This window comes from Oncorhynchus clarkii, chromosome 3 (genome assembly GCF_045791955.1).
Source record: "Oncorhynchus clarkii lewisi isolate Uvic-CL-2024 chromosome 3, UVic_Ocla_1.0, whole genome shotgun sequence".
In the NCBI taxonomy this organism is placed as follows: domain Eukaryota; kingdom Metazoa; phylum Chordata; class Actinopteri; order Salmoniformes; family Salmonidae; genus Oncorhynchus; species Oncorhynchus clarkii.
In genome coordinates this window covers 82,808,010-82,823,870 of record NC_092149.1, presented here as the reverse complement: position 1 = coordinate 82,823,870, position 15,861 = coordinate 82,808,010, and the positions used below count along the sequence as shown (strand labels likewise).

The 15,861-nt window shown below is 43.7% G+C and overlaps 1 protein-coding gene across 6 annotated transcripts; it reads left to right on the top strand.

Annotated features, from left to right (window-relative positions):
* The first annotated feature begins 252 nt into the window (after positions 1 to 252).
* LOC139405521 (interleukin-10 receptor subunit beta-like) lies at positions 253 to 11,869 on the top strand. Of its 6 annotated transcripts, none has more exons than XR_011633884.1 (8): positions 258 to 452; positions 1,023 to 1,134; positions 3,796 to 3,941; positions 5,482 to 5,627; positions 5,831 to 5,975; positions 9,439 to 9,596; positions 10,764 to 11,371; positions 11,420 to 11,869. XR_011633884.1 is itself a non-coding variant. In XM_071147922.1 (7 exons), the coding sequence occupies exons 1-7, from the start codon at positions 395 to 397 to the stop codon at positions 10,935 to 10,937; spliced, it is 939 nt and encodes a 312-aa protein (XP_071004023.1). In that variant the 5' UTR covers positions 253 to 394; the 3' UTR covers positions 10,938 to 11,869. The 6 variants fall into 6 exon arrangements, 4 of the variants coding, with proteins under 4 accessions (XP_071004023.1, XP_071004027.1, XP_071004026.1 ...); XR_011633885.1 differs by having other exon boundaries at positions 282 to 452; positions 5,834 to 5,975; XM_071147922.1 differs by having other exon boundaries at positions 253 to 452; positions 10,764 to 11,869.
* The last annotated feature ends 3,992 nt before the right edge of the window (positions 11,870 to 15,861 follow it).

Genomic DNA, 15,861 nt, shown 5'->3' with positions numbered 1-15,861 from the left:
CTGCTCTGACAGTTGGTGCTTAAAGCTAGTGAGGGAGTTAAGTGTTTCCAGTTTCAGAGATTTTTGTGCAGTTTCAGAGAATTTTTCAATGTATATTGTTTTTAAAGATGAGCCTACTCTCATTGATAATACAATTATGACTATGTGTTCTGCAATGATTTCTACACAGGAGCATAACATTTTTGCTCTGATATTTCATAATGAATGTTGCCATTGGGTTGTTCCTTTAAATGGGCGTTTCTACTTTGCCTAGGACTAAGCGATTGGACAGGAGAAGGGAAGTTAGTTTCTCTCGGATTCTGGGAATTGAATGTAGGTTTCGTTGAAGGTTGTTACTAATATAGTGATCTATAATAGTATGTTGCAATCCCATAAATGATCCTGATCTACTGAAATGTTGTGTCTGAACGGCGTTTTGTTGTTTTGGACTCTCTGTCATGTCCTCAGACAAGGTAATCCATTTCCCCCCCCACATTGGCTATTATTCCTACTTCTTCGGTTTCGATTTAAAGGCTACACTTTTTTCATAATGTTTGTAAGTAGCTAGCTGGTCAGCAGTCTAGGATTTCCTTTTCTAACGTTAGCTAGCATAAAATCATGAGCATTTTGATCTAACTGTAAATGTCTAGAGACATTCCTGATGGACACTCTTACTGACAGTTGTGGCTGCTTTGCGTGATGTATCGTTGTCTCTACCTTCTTGCCCTTTGTGGTGTTTTCTGTACCCAACAATGTTTGTAACCTGTTTTGTTCAGCTACCATGTTGTGCTGCTGGCATGCTGTGTTGTCATGTGTTGATGCCATGTTATCGTCTTAGGTCTCTGTTTATATAGTGTTGTCTCTCTTGTCCTATATTTTTATTTGATTTATTTTTAAATCCCAGCCCCCATCCCCGGGCAGGAGGCCTTTTGGGAGGCCGTCATTGTAAACAAGAATTTGTTCTTAACTGACTTGACTTGTTAAAAAAAAAAAAAAAGTAAAATGTATTAGGCTCCAGAAAGTGATGAATCTTTTGCCTGTAGCATGGTCTGAGGATGAGCTGTCATCTCCACGGGACGTGCGCGTTGACTCTGCTGTGCATTGGAGCCCCGTCACAGACAGGCCAGGGATAAAGTACACGGTTCAGTACAGGACGTGAGTATGTCTAGTAGCTGTAGTACATGGGTTAAATCAAATCAAAGTTTATTTGTCTACAACAAAAAGGTATTAAGTGAACAATAAGTAAAGAAATAAAAACAACAGTTAAAAAGACAGTGAAAAACAGTAGCAAGGTTTTATACAGTAGAGAGGCTATATACAGTAGAGAGGCTTTATACAGTAGAGAGGTTATATACAGTAGAGAGGCTATATACAGTAGAGAGGCTATAAACAGTAGAGAGGCTATATACAGTAGAGAGGCTTTATACAGTAGAGAGGTTATATACAGTAGAGGCTTTATACAGTAGAGAGGCTATATACAGTAGAGAGGCTATATACAGTAGAGAGGCTATATACAGTAGAGGCTATATACAGTAGAGAGGCTATATACAGTAGAGAGGCTATATACAGTAGAGGCTATATACAGTAGAGAGGCTATATACAGTAGAGAGGCTATATACAGTAGAGGCTATATACAGTAGAGAGGCTATATACAGTAGAGGCTATATACAGTAGAGAGGCTATATACAGTAGAGAGGCTATATACAGTAGAGAGGCTATATACAGTAGAGGCTATATACAGTAGAGAGGCTTTATACAGTAGAGAGGCTATATACAGTAGAGAGGCTATATACAGTAGAGAGGCTATATACAGTAGAGAGGCTATATACAGTAGAGAGGCTATATACAGTAGTGAGGCTATATACAGGCACTGGTTAGTCAGGCTGATTGAGGTAGTATGCAGAGGTCGACCGATTATGATTTTTCAACGCAGATACCGATTATTGGAGGACCAAAAAAGCCCATACCGATTAATCGGCCGATTTAAAAAATTAAAAAAATGATATATTCTTTTTAAAACAAATGTATTGTTAATAATGACAATTTCAACAATACTGAATTAACACTTATTTTAACTTAATATAATACATCCATAAAATCAATTTAGCCTCAAATATATAATGAAACATGTTCAATTTGGTTTAAATCATACAAAAACAAAGTGTTGGAGAAGAAAGTAAAAGTGCAATATGTGCCATATACGGCTCTCGACCTTTGCCTCTCGAACTTTGCCTCTCCCGATTCCGTAGAGTTGTAACTTTAAAACAAAAATGAAGTAATATCTTGTTGGATTTGCCCCCAAACAAAATGATTTGTATTCAGGACAAATAGTTACTTTCTTTCCTACATTTTTAGCAGTATTACTTTAGTACCTTATTACAGACAGGATGGATGTTTTGGAATATTTTTTATTCTGTAGGGACTTCCTTCATTTCACAAATGTATGTTAGTATTGTGGAGTAACTACAATGTTATTGCTCCATCCTCAGTTCTCTCCTCTTACATCAGGTTTAAAATCACCATTGGCCTCATGGTGAAATCTCTGAGTGGTGTCTTTTCACTCACGACAACTTAGTTAGGAAGGATCTTTGTAGTGTCTGGGTGTATTGATGCACCATCCAGAGTGTAATTAATAACGTTCCCCATGCTCAAAGGGATATTCAAGGTCTGCCTTTTTTTGTTTTGTTTTGCCCATCAACCAATAGGTGCCCTTCTTTGCAAAACATTGGACAACCTCCCTGGTCTTTGTGGTTGAAAATGTGCTTTTAAATTCACTGCTCGACTGAGGGACCTTACAGATAAATGTATGTGTGGGATACAGAGGGTGTGCAGTCATTTAAACAAATGATGTTTAACAGCATTATTGCACACAGTTAGTCAATGCAACTTAATAAATGACATATTAAGCACCATCAAATCAAATCTATTTATATAGCCCTTCGTACATCAGCTGATATCTCAAAGTGCTGTACAGAAACCCAGCCTAAAACTCCAAACAGCAAGCAATGCAGGTGTAGAAGCACGGTGGCTAGGAAAAACTCCCTAGAAAGGCCAAAACCTAGGAAGAAACCTAGAGAGGAACCAGGCTATGTTGTGTGGCCAGTCCTCTTCTGGCTGTGCCGGGTGGAGATTATAACAGAACATGGTCAAGATGTTCAAATGTTCATAAATGACCAGCATGGTCCAATAATAATAAGGCAGAACAGTTGAAACCGGAGCAGCAGCACGGCCAGGTGGACTGGGGACTGGGGACAGCAAGGAGTCATCATGTCAGGTAGTCCTGAGGCATGGTCCTAGGGCTCAGGTCCTCCGAGACAGAGAAAGTAAGAGAGAAAGAGAGAATTAGAGAGAGCACACTTAAATTCACACAGGACACCGAATAGGACAGGAGAAGTACTCCAGATATAACAAACTGACCCTAGCCCCCCGACACATAAACTACTGCAGCATAAATACTGGAGGCTGAGACAGGAGGGGTCAGGAGACACATCTTTACTCCTGTTTTTTAGGCTTGCCATAACACAGTACTTATTGACTTCTTATTTTCTGATCATTTAAATCAAATTCCACTTTAACATCATTGTGTATTGTGTGTAGATCAGTGACATAAAAACCTAAATCATATCCATTTTAAATTCAATTCTGTAACACAACAGAATGTGGAAAAAGTCAAGGGTGTGAATACTCTCTGAAGGCAATGTTGATCGGTGTTCCAGGTCAGTTGACCAGCAAAAACTCCTGGCCCTCGAAGGATAGATGTTTTGCTCGGTTATGACACAGTTATTTCCTCATCTGAGCCTTCTTTTTAATCCACAGCAGTGACCGCGAGAAGTGGCACAACATTTCGGGCTGTGTTCAGACCGAGCTCACCACCTGTAATATACAGTCTGGATGTGTGATGGTGCGAGTCCTGGCTCAGGAAGGGAACCGCACGTCCAGATCCGTCGAAGCCTGTCGACATGGTAACGGATCATTCTACTTCAGTCATGATAAACTGTATACAATTTGGATCTGGCCTGTTTCATGTCATGTCCAAGGCCTAGTCTGCTTCATCAGTAGGCCAGCGCACTGGTAGCATTGTGGTTTGCTGCGAAAGCTTGAGCAACAGTATTTTTTAAATCAAGTTCCCCACTCCTTCTCTTTCTGACCCACCCACCCCTCCTCTTTTGACCCACCCACCCCTCTCCATCTGACCCACCCCTCTCCTTCTGACCCACCCCTCTCCTTCTGACCCACCCACCTCTCTCCTTCTGACCCACCCACCTCTCTCCTTCTGACCCACCCACCTCTCTCCTTCTGACCCACCCACCTCTCTCCTTCTGACCCACCCACCCCTCTCCTTCTGACCCACCCACCCCTCTCCTTCTGATCCACCCCTCTCCTTCTGACCCACCCCTCTCTTTCTGACCCACCCCTCTCCTTCTGACCCACCCACCTCTCTCCTTCTGACCCACCCACCTCTCTCCTTCTGACCCACCCACCCCTCTCCTTCTGACCCACCCACCCCTCTCCTTCTGACCCACCCACCCCTCTCCTTCTGACCCACCCACCCCTCTCCTTCTGACCCACCCACCCCTCTCCTTCTGACCCACCCACCCCTCTCTTTCTGACCCACCCCTCTCCTTCTGACCCACCCACCCCTCTCCTTCTGACCCACCCACCCCTCTCTTTCTGACCCACCCACCCCTCTCCTTCTGACCCACCCACCCCTCTCCTTCTGACCCACCCACCCCTCTCCTTCTGACCCACCCACCCCTCTCTTCCTGACCCACCCACCCCTCTCCTTCTGACCCACCCACCCCTCTCCTTCTGACCCACCCACCCCTCTTCTTCTGACCCACCCACCCCTCTTCTTCTGACCCACCCACCCCTCTCCTTCTGACCCACCCACCCCTCTCTGACCCACCCACCCCTCTCCTTCTGACCCACCCACCCCTCTCCTTCTGACCCACCCACCCCTCTCTTTCTGACCCACCCACCCTCTCTTTCTGACACACCCACCCCTCTCCTTCTGACCCACCCACCACACTCCTTCTTACCCACCCACCACACTCTTTCTGACCCACCCACCCCTCTCTTTCTGACCCACCCACCCCTCTCCTTCTGACCCACCCACCCCTCTCCTTCTGACCCACCCACCCCTCTCCTTCTGACCCACCCACCCCTCTCCTCCTGACCCACCCCTCTCCTCCTGACCCACCCACCCCTCTCTTTCTGACCCACCCCTCTCCTTCTGACCCACCCACCCCTCTCCTTCTGACCCACCCACCCCTCTCCTTCTGACCCACCCCTCTCTTCCTGACCCACCCACCCCTCTCTTTCTGACCCACCCCTCTCTTTCTGACCCACCCCTCTCCTTCTGACCCACCCACCCCTCTCTTTCTGACCCACCCCTCTCTTTCTGACCCACCCCTCTCCTTCTGACCCACCCACCCCTCTCCTTCTGACCCACCCACCCCTCTCCTCCTGACCCACCCCTCTCCTTCTGACCCACCCACCCAGCTGATTCTTGCAGCCCTGAAGTCCAGTTGACCTCCAAGGAAGGACTTCTGATGGTCCACATGGTAAAGAACAACCGTCTACTGGAGGATAACGGAGGCCATTTTGAATACAACGTTCAATATGGCCGAGACGGGGAGGAGCTCAAAGTGAGTAGCAACGTGTTTCAAATAAATAAATACATTTAAATTAAAAATGAATGCAGGTTTTCTTTATCCAGCACTGAAACACCGTATTCATCCAAGGTTTGGGCAATTCATTGGGAAGTTATCAGGCGTTTTGGGGATCCCCACTGTAGGATGTTAGTGTGATCGAAGATGAGTTGATGTGCCTCTCTCTACCCTTGTTTTAGCAGGATCTTTACACCCCCACATCCCTTATGACCATCAAACATCTGGATGTGGGCCGGAGGTACTGTGTACAGGTCCGGTATTTATGTTACCAAAAACCCTTTGGAAACCCCAGCGTTCAACATTGTGAGTCCATCCAAGAGTCAGGTGAGGCTCATCCAGGCGTTCTCTGTATTAGTTGACTTGCTGTTACCGTTATCCTATCCTCTAATGCAGGTATTCCCAAACTGGGGTACCCCCCCCAAAAAATATATATTCTTCACATTTTCAAACAGTTCATTTTATATTTTACAACGGGGCTATACATTTGGGTGAGTTTTTTTCTCTCTCGCCTTGGTAGCCTTGTTTCACTGTCAAAAATAAAATTAAACCATCTAGTGTTCAGCGAAATGACAACACAATGTCAAATACAGGTAGCCTTGTCAAATAATTAACATCCAATCACATTAACCGTTACTCTCTCGCGGGAATTCCACTAACGGGAATTCCACGTAGGTAGCTAAACGTAGCTGCTGCTCATGTTGGTATCTGTACTGATGGCGCGAAAGCCATGCCAGGGAGACAGTGGCGTGCAAGCAGTTGCTCCCGACGCCACTTGGGTACACTGCAGCATCCACCGAGGGGCTCTTGCTGCCAAGGGAATGCCTGACAGCTTGAAAGACGTTTTGGACACTACAGTGAAAAATGGTTAACTTTGTTTAAGCAAGGCCCCTGAACTCTCGTGTATTTTCTGCACTATGCAATGATATGGGCAGCGACCATGTAACGCTTTTACAACATACAGAAGTGCGATGGTTATCAAGAGGAAAAGTAGTGACACATTTTTTATTTTTTAATTGAGAGACGAGTTTAAAGTTTTCTTTTACTGACCATCATTTTCACTTGTCTGATGAGGAGTTTCTCACACGACTGGCCTGTCTGGGTGAGGTTTTTTCTCGCCTGAATGGTCTGAATCTAGGATTTACAGGGACTCTCCGCAACTATTATCAATGTGCGGGACAAAATTGAGGCTGTGATTTAAGAATTTGGAGCTCTTCTCCAGGTCTTTCCATCATTGTATGATTTTTTTTGTTGTTGTTGTGTTTCCAATGAACTCGAGCTTACGGACAATGTCAAATGTGATATAGCGACGCACCTGAGTGAGTTGGGTGCGCAATTACGCTGTTACTTTCCCAAAACGGATGACACAAATAACTACATTCGTTATCATGCCTTGCCTCCAGTCCACTTACCGATATCTGAACAATTGCAACAAGCAGTTCTGTGAAAATTGTATTTCATCAGAAGCCACTGCCAGATTTCGCTCAGAGTATCCTGCCTTGGCAAATCGCGCTGTTAAGACACTGATGCCCTTTGCAACCACGTACCTATGTGAGAATGGATTCTCGGCCCTCACTAGCATAAAAAAATACAGGCACAGACTGTGTGGAAATTGATTTAAGTCTGAGCCTCTCTCCAATACAACTCAACATTGCAGAGTTATGTGCATCCTTTCAAGCACACCCTTCTCATTAACCTGTGGTGAGTTATTCACCATTTTTGATGAACAAAATAAGGTTTTACATGTAAGATGGTTAAATAAAGAGCAAAATGATTGATTATTATTATATTATTTGTGCCCTGGTCCTATAAGAGCTCTTTGTCACTTCCCACGAGCCAGGCTGTGACAATAACTCACACTCATTCTTGTGTTTAGTGTTTAGTGTGTGTGTGTGTGTGTGTGTGTGTGTGTGTGTGGCAGGCTTACAATGATGGCACACAAAAAACATTTGAGAGTGCGCTGACCCTGGTTCTAGAGGGGGTGCGCAGCTGGAGGTTGAATGTTTGAAGGGGTACGGGATGATAAAACGTTTGGGAACCACTGTTCTAATGATAACACCTAGTAACTCCTCATTCTCCCTCTCAAAACACTCAAAGGCCAGTTTTAAGTACACCACCTCGCTCGCGAAAATGGTTCGCTCCTACAGACAGTGAGTCACGTGGCAGTGCATTCGGATAGTAGACCCCTTGACTATTTCCACATTTTGTTACGTTACAGCCTTATTCAAAAATTGATTACATACTTTTTTTTCCCCCTCGTCAATCTAAACAAAATACTCCATAATACATCCAGAACAGCCTGACTTCTTCGGGGCATGGAAACGTTTCCAAATTGGTATCAATAGACCTAATGCGTGCCATGAAAAAAAAAAAATCCCCCACACCATTACACCACTGCCACCAACCTTGGCTTTTTCCTCATCTTGGTACGTTACAGCCTTAATATAAAAAATCTTGCAAAAATGTAAAAAAGTTTGGACACCTACTCATTCAATGGTTTTTCTTTATTTGTACTATTTTCTACATTGTAGAATAATAGTGAAGACCTCAAAACTATGAAATAACACATATGGAATCATGTAGTAACCAAAAAAGTGTTGAACAGGTATTTATATTTGAGATTCTTCAAAGTATCCACCCTTTGCCTTGATTACAGCTTTGTACACTCTTGGTATTCTCTCAACCAGCTAGACCTGGAATGCTTTTCCAACAGTCTTAAAGGAGTTCCCACATATGCTGAGCACTTGTTGGTGGCTTTTCCTTCACTCTGCGGTCCAACTCATCCCAAACCATCTCAATTGGGTTGAGGTTGGGTGATTGTGGAGACCAGGTCATCTGATGCAGAACTCCATCACCCTCCTTCTTGGTCAAATAGCCCCATACACAGCCTGGAGGTGTGTTTTGGGTCATTGTCCTGTAGAAAAACAAATTATAGTCCCACTAAGCGCAAACCAGATGGGATGGCGTATCACTGCAGAATGCTGTTTAAATGTACCTTGAATTCTAAATAAATCACTGACAGTGTTACCAGCAAAGCACTCCCACACCACTTCCTCCATGCTTCAAGTACTGAGTAAAGAGACTGATATTTCAGGCAAGCCACACTGCTTCTTGACACAATGCCCACATAACCCGGAAGCCAGCCGCATCGAAGGAAACACCTGGCAACCGTGTCAGCATGCACTGTGCCCGGCCCGCCACAGGAGTCAGTAGTGCGTAATGGGACAAGGACATCCCCTAACCTGGACGACGCTGGGCCAATGGTGTTCTTCGGCTTGCAAGCCTCCCCCTTTTTCCTCCAAACATAACGATGGACATTATGGCCAAACAGTTCTATTTTTTGTTTCATCAGACCAGAGGACATTTCTCCAAAAAGTACGATCTTTGTCCCCATGTGCAGTTGTAAACCGTAGTCTGGCTTTTTTATGGCGGTTTTGGAGCAGTGGCTTCATCCTTGCTGAACGCGATTCCTCCACATTCAACTTAGTGTATGTAAACTTCTGACCCACTGGAATTGTGATACAGTGAATTACAAGTTAAATAATCTGTCTGTTAACAATTGTTGGAAAGATTATTTGTGTCATGCACAAAGTAGATGTCCTAACCGACTTGCCAAAACTATAGTTTGTTAATAAGAAATTTGTGAAGTGGTTGAATAATGAGTTTTAATGACTAAGTGTATGTAAACTTCCGACTTCAACTGTATCTATATGAATCTATATTGATAGATGGATATATCTATATCGCTCCCTATTTCTCTGTGTGAGATGTATGTTATCTTCTTGTACAGAAAGGACAAAGAAAAAGAAGATTGTGGCGATTGGTGTGACCTCTACCATCCTGTTGGGTGTCTTGGTAGTGGGCCTTATGCTCTTCATCTACAGGCACCATAAGAAAATCAAACAGTTCCTTCAGCCCCCACTACGGTTACCAGACCACTATTGTGAGGTACGTCTTTCCACGGATACAGTGATCATAGATGTGTTGTTTCATGTGATAACGACGTCTGTTCATATGGCACCCGCCTGTCAACTAAATGCCCTTTTCATTTGAGTCAAATTTGAGTCTCATCACAGTTTGTAATACCTCCTTTACCTATAGTAAACACACAGTGTCTCCTGAAAGTATTCTTACCCCTTGACCTATTCCACGTTTTGATGTTGTTACAGCCTAAATGCTAAATGGATTACATTTATTTTTCACACGATACCCCATAATGACAAAGTGAAAACATGTTTCTAGAAATGTTAGCAAATGTATTGACAATTAAATACAGATGTAATTTTCTTAACTATTAAGTATTCACAATCCTTTGGTATGAAACTCCAAACTGAGCTCAGGTGCATCCAATTGACTTTTATGGTCCTTGAGATGCATGGAAGAATTGGAGAAAAATCCACAAATCCAGATGTGCAAAGCTGATACAGACATACCCGAGACGAATATGTCGAGGGGTTTGAATTCTTTCCGATGGCATTGTATGTTTACTATAGGCAGGGTTTACTAGGCTGCCTATAGGCCTAGTGGTTAGAGCGTTGGACTAGTAACCTAAAGGTTGCAAGTTCGAATCCCCGAGCTGACAAGGTACAAATCTGTCGTTCTGCCCCTGAACAGGCAGTTAACCCACTGTTCCTAGACCAGTTAACCCACTGTTCCTAGACCAGTTAACCCACTGTTCCTAGGCCATCATTGAAAATAGGAATTTGTTCTTAACTGACTTGCCTAGTAAAATAAAGGTAAAATTAAATTTAAAATTAATGAGGCAAATGTGATGTGACAAAAACAGAGGGCATTTAGTTAACTAATATGACCCTGGTTTCATGATTTTGAAAATAACTAGACTAAATCATGACAATGCTATTTAATCTATTTATTTTAGTCTAAATTATTCAGATTAGATTAAATCTAAAAAAAAAAGTGCCAAAATTAACAGGCATCTGTTAATGTGACTCCCTTGCGTAAATAAAATGCATCAGTTGCCTTGTGCGAGCCAGAATGGCCCATAGGGCAGGAGACTATCTCCTGTTTCTGTGGCGTTAGGCCCCTTGATGTACAAGTAGCTTACAACCCCTGGACAAAGCACTAACAACTTTCACGATTGGGTTGATTTTCCAGTACCTGTCAGGGGTGTTCCCCCAGCAGGCCCTGTCCCTCACAACCAGTCCCTGTGAAGAACGCCATGATCTCATCTCCATCATCTGCCTTGAAGAGGACCTGATTCCTGAGTCTGACAGAGAACAGGATTATGACTCATCTAATGGACTGGATTTCTTAGATCATTATGAATGATCCTGTTTGAGATGAACTTGATAGCGTCAGAACATTAACTAGGGGCGGCAGGTAGCCTAGTGGTTAGCGTGTTGGATCGAATCCCCGAGCTGACAAGGTGAAAATATGTCGTTCTGCCCCTGAGCAAGGCAGAGCAAGGCACTGTTCCCCGGTAGGCCATCATTGTAAATAAGAAGTTGTCTAGTGAACTGATTTGCTTAGTGAAATAGTTTTATAGTAGGCCTGGCTATTGCACTGTTTCCACTCCAAAGGCTTTGCTTAGCATCAGCTACCAACATTATTGTTGATCAAAAGAAAACTATTTTACTATAAAGTAAACATCTGTGGGTATTTCAGTTTGCTCTGCAACCGGGGCCAGAGAAAGGTGCTTGTGTCTCAGTAATTACACCTACCCAGTATCTGGATATTCATTGGATAATAATAGGTGCAATCAGGTAGTCCAGCTAAAAATAGAACCGCTATACATTTCTAATTCATTTTAGGAAAGTGCTGAGGTTTTCTGGAAAAGTAAGAAAGTGTCCTTGGGCCAGGACTTAAATTGGGGATTTTTTGTTTGTTACATTACTGCTGTATATTACAAATCTGTACATTTCACACTATTTCTAAGTATAAAAAAAATAATTAGAATGTTTAATGGGGTACTTTGGGATTTGAGCAATGCTAACTACCGTTAGTGCAATGACCGGGAAGTTCATGGGTATCTGCTAGCAGGTAATGTTACGAACCAATTAAATGACATTTTCCCTGAGGTGTACTGTATGTATGTTCAAAGATGGTTATGTCTTAAGTGTAAAAGTGTGTTGAGACCTATATGCTGTCACTTTATACGTTCTCCTCGTACTAATTGAATTTATTTTTTATATCGATTGTATTTCTTCTGTCAAATCCTTTTTATTACTTCATGCTGTTAATAAACGTTTGGACACAGTCAAGGGTGTTTCTTTATTTTGACGATAGTGAAGACCAAAAAAACACTGAAATACCACATAGAATCATGTAGTAGCCAAAAAAAGTGTGAGCGAATCAAAATATATTTTATATATTAGATTCTTTAAAGTAATGTTCGGTTCGGAGAATATGAAATATACTTATTCATGTCACTGAGGGAGAGAGGGTAATGTAACGTTTACATTATGTCAGGATATGTTACTGTTAGCCATCAGGGATCCTCTGGGAGGAGAAGAGACAGTCTGGTACCAGGCACCATGACAGCCGTGAGTTGGGCAGGCAAGCGATCACATGTGGCAGGCATTGATAAGAGGTGAGACCTCCGGTACTACAACCATCTATAGTACTACCACCTCCACTACTACTAATACTACTACCATCTATAGTACTACCACCTCCACTACTACTACTACTACTACTACCACCTCCACAACAACTACTACTACTACTGCTACTAATACTACTACCATCTATAGTACTACCACCTCCACTACTACTACTACCACCTCCACAACAACTACTACTACTACTAATACTACTACCATCTATAGTACTACCACCTCCACTACTACTACTACTACTACTACTACTACTACCACCTCCACTACTACTACTACTACTACTACCACCTCCACTACTACTACTACTACTACTACTACTACTACCACCTCCACTACTACTACTACTACTACCACCACCTCCACTACTACTACCACCACCTCCACTACTACTACTACTACCACCTCCACTACTACTACTACTACTACTACCACCTCCACTACTACTACTACTACTACTACCACTACTACTACTACTACTACTACTACTACTACTACACCTCCACTACTACTACTACTACTACTACCACCTCCACTACTACTACTACTACTACTACCACCACCTCCACTACTACTACTACCACCACCTCCACTACTACTACTACTACCACTACTACTACTACCACCTCCACTACTACTACTACTACTACTACTACTACTACCACCTCCACTACTACTACTACTACTACTACTACCTCCACTACTACTACTACTACTACTACTACCACCACCTCCACTACTACTACTACCACCTCCACTACTACTACTACTACCACCTCCACTACTACTACCACCTCCACTACTACTACTACTACTACTACTACCACCTCCACTACTACTACTACTACCACCTCCACCTCCACCACTACTACTACTACTACTACTACTACTACTACCACCTCCACTACTACTACTACCACCTCCACTACTACTACTACTACCACCACCTCCACTACTACTACTACTACCACCACCTCCACTACTACTACTACTACCACCTCTACTACTACTACTACCACCTCCACTACTACCACCTCCACTACTACTACTACTACCACCACCTCCACTACTACTACTACTACTACTACCACCACCTCCACTACTACTACTACTACCACCTCTACTACTACCACCTCTACTACTACTACTACCACTACCTCCACTACTACTACTACTACCTCTACTACTACTTCTACTACTACTACTACTACTACTAGGAAGGTCATTTTGGCTGTACTATGAAAGAACCATGTAGAAAGAGAGGGAGAGAGAAATAGAAAGCCATCAGACTCACTAGGATCACAGGATCCAGATGGAATCGATGAGGGAACCAAACATCATCATGAAACCAATGAACGTCCATAGACGAGCTCCTGCAGGGTCACAGCAGAGACACACGACTTAAAATAACAAAAAACTACACAAAAACACACACAAATATCCTTGACATAGAACCTTTATGGATATCAAGACAAACAAACCTGTCCTGCCAATGCAGCCCTCTCCATAGCTGTCCCTTGTGGTAGATATTAATTAACAAATGAGGAGAGCCAGAACCAATCACCAAATCTAGTTATACTTGATTTTATAAAATCGTTATTTTACTTATTAATAAAGGAGCCGTCACAACATGCACACAGAGTGGATATAGTGAGAGCTCAATGATGCTGAGTTGGGGCTTGCCTTATACAGCCCAACCTGGTTACATTTCCTTATTGAGACAGTTGTTGTGGATTGTGTCAAACCTAACCGATATCTACTGGATGAGGTGGCTAAATGCTGTCCTCTGTGTTCTCTTGTGAGTACTAAGAACTGTTTGTTCTTAGAATAGTGGTTAAGGAGAGACTGTTGTTTCGGAACAGAGTTTCAGAGTACAGAGGGTGGGGGCAAGAACACGAGAGCCGTGGTGGATTAGGAACAGAGTTAGGTGAAAACCGCAATGTACACAACCAGAGTAACAGGATGGTAAATACCTATTATTTAAAGTAATGCTGATACAAAAAAAATTCCGCCCCCACACCCTTCGCCCTCACACCCTTCGTCCACACACCCTTCGCCACACACCCTTCGTCCACCCACCCTCGCCCCACACCCTTCGCCACCCACCCTTCGTCCCACACCCTTCGCCCCCACACCCTTCGTCCACACCCTTCGTCCACCCACCCTTCGCCACACACCCTTCGTCCCACACCCTTCGCCCCCACACCCTTCGTCCACACCCTTCGTCCACCCACCCTTCGCCACACACCCTTCGTCCACCCACCCTTTGCCCCACAGCCTTTGTCCACACCCTTCGTCCACCCACCCTTCGCCACACACCCTTCGTCCACCCACCCTTCTCCCCACACCCTTCGTCCACCCACCCTTCGCCCCACACCCATCGTCCACCCACCCTTCGCCCCACACCCTTCATCCCACACCCTTCGCACCTGGTTATTAGATATTGTATTGATCATGGAAAAACACAAAAACACTGGTCTGGGTGCCTGCCCTGGCCGGTACTGATACTTTTGTGTGTATGTGTGTGCGCACATGAAGAAGGCTATGGTGGAGAAAAAAAAACTCCACACATGTGGAAGGCATGGTTCATCTCCTGGGTTGGGTAGGACACCGCTGCTTCCTATCATGATCCATTAACCCAACCGGTGGAAAAAACACGAGAGAGAGAGAGAAATCGAGTTAGTTCATAAGGGGTACAACTAAATGATGTAGGTTTGTAGCATCGTTCAGTTGTTCATTTGAACCACTACTTAATAAGACTGCATCAAATAAGTGCATCAAAGAAAACAAATTAATTAACGCGGCCTAAAATGAACTGTGACATTATGCATTCTGTACTGTAGGCTGTCTTGACGGTTTTCATCCTTTACACAAATTATTTCCTTTGTTAGAGTTGCCAGTCACCCCGCCACTGTCCCCCTGACAGAGATGTTTTATGAAACAGCAGAATGGCAGATATTATTTGAGTTTCTTCCTCAGTCTTTATTCAGAGCTACTGGCTGGGGGCAACGCTACCTTGCTCTGCCCAGATATGATAAATTATGTCAATACAACACACAGCTCTTGATGTGCTCTTCCTGTCTGTTATTGTGTGGGTGTGTCAGTGAGCCTCCAAACGGATCTCATTTCCAACAGACAATGCAGATTGCCAAACATATTCAGAGTAGAACAGGCACACACACACACACACACAGAGAGAGACACGGAGAGCCTTACAAAGTCACTGCGATATCCTGCTCAATCTTTAGCCTCCAATGGAAGTGAGAGCAGCAAATTAAATTGAGCTTCAGACTGAGAAAACCTTGAAAGATTGAAAGAACTCGGTCAATTTGCAAATGGCTGAAGGCCTTGTCGGAGGAGGAAGAAGATGGCCCCATAATCCATGCAGGAGGTCATTACTTATCCTCTTCTGGTGATTGAGATTGAAAACAAGAACAAAAAAGAACTCAAGCTGTGCGACAGAATGGCTTTTAAAGTCTCTGATCGTAAAGACAATGGTCACTTTGCTTTGATTGCTCCGCGACAAGATTGTCACGTCTGGGTAATTCCACGGTAACACGGAGTGATGCTGAGAATCAGACTTTGCGCTTTAGAACGTACGTCAAAGAAAAAACCGATGATTGCAAAGAGTGGACAAG

What these genes read in the sequence shown, in the direction of transcription:
- LOC139405521 (XM_071147922.1), top strand. Translation starts at nt 395, where the DNA reads ATGTTGTGTCTGAACGGCGTTTTGTTGTTTTGGACTCTCTGTCATGTC. An exon ending in GAGACGGGGAGGAGCTCAAA is followed by an intron (nt 5,628 to 5,830) that starts GTGAGTAGCAAC and finishes CCCTTGTTTTAG; the next exon opens with CAGGATCTTTACACCCCCAC. An exon ending in TACCAGACCACTATTGTGAG is followed by an intron (nt 9,597 to 10,763) that starts GTACGTCTTTCC and finishes TTGATTTTCCAG; the next exon opens with TACCTGTCAGGGGTGTTCCC.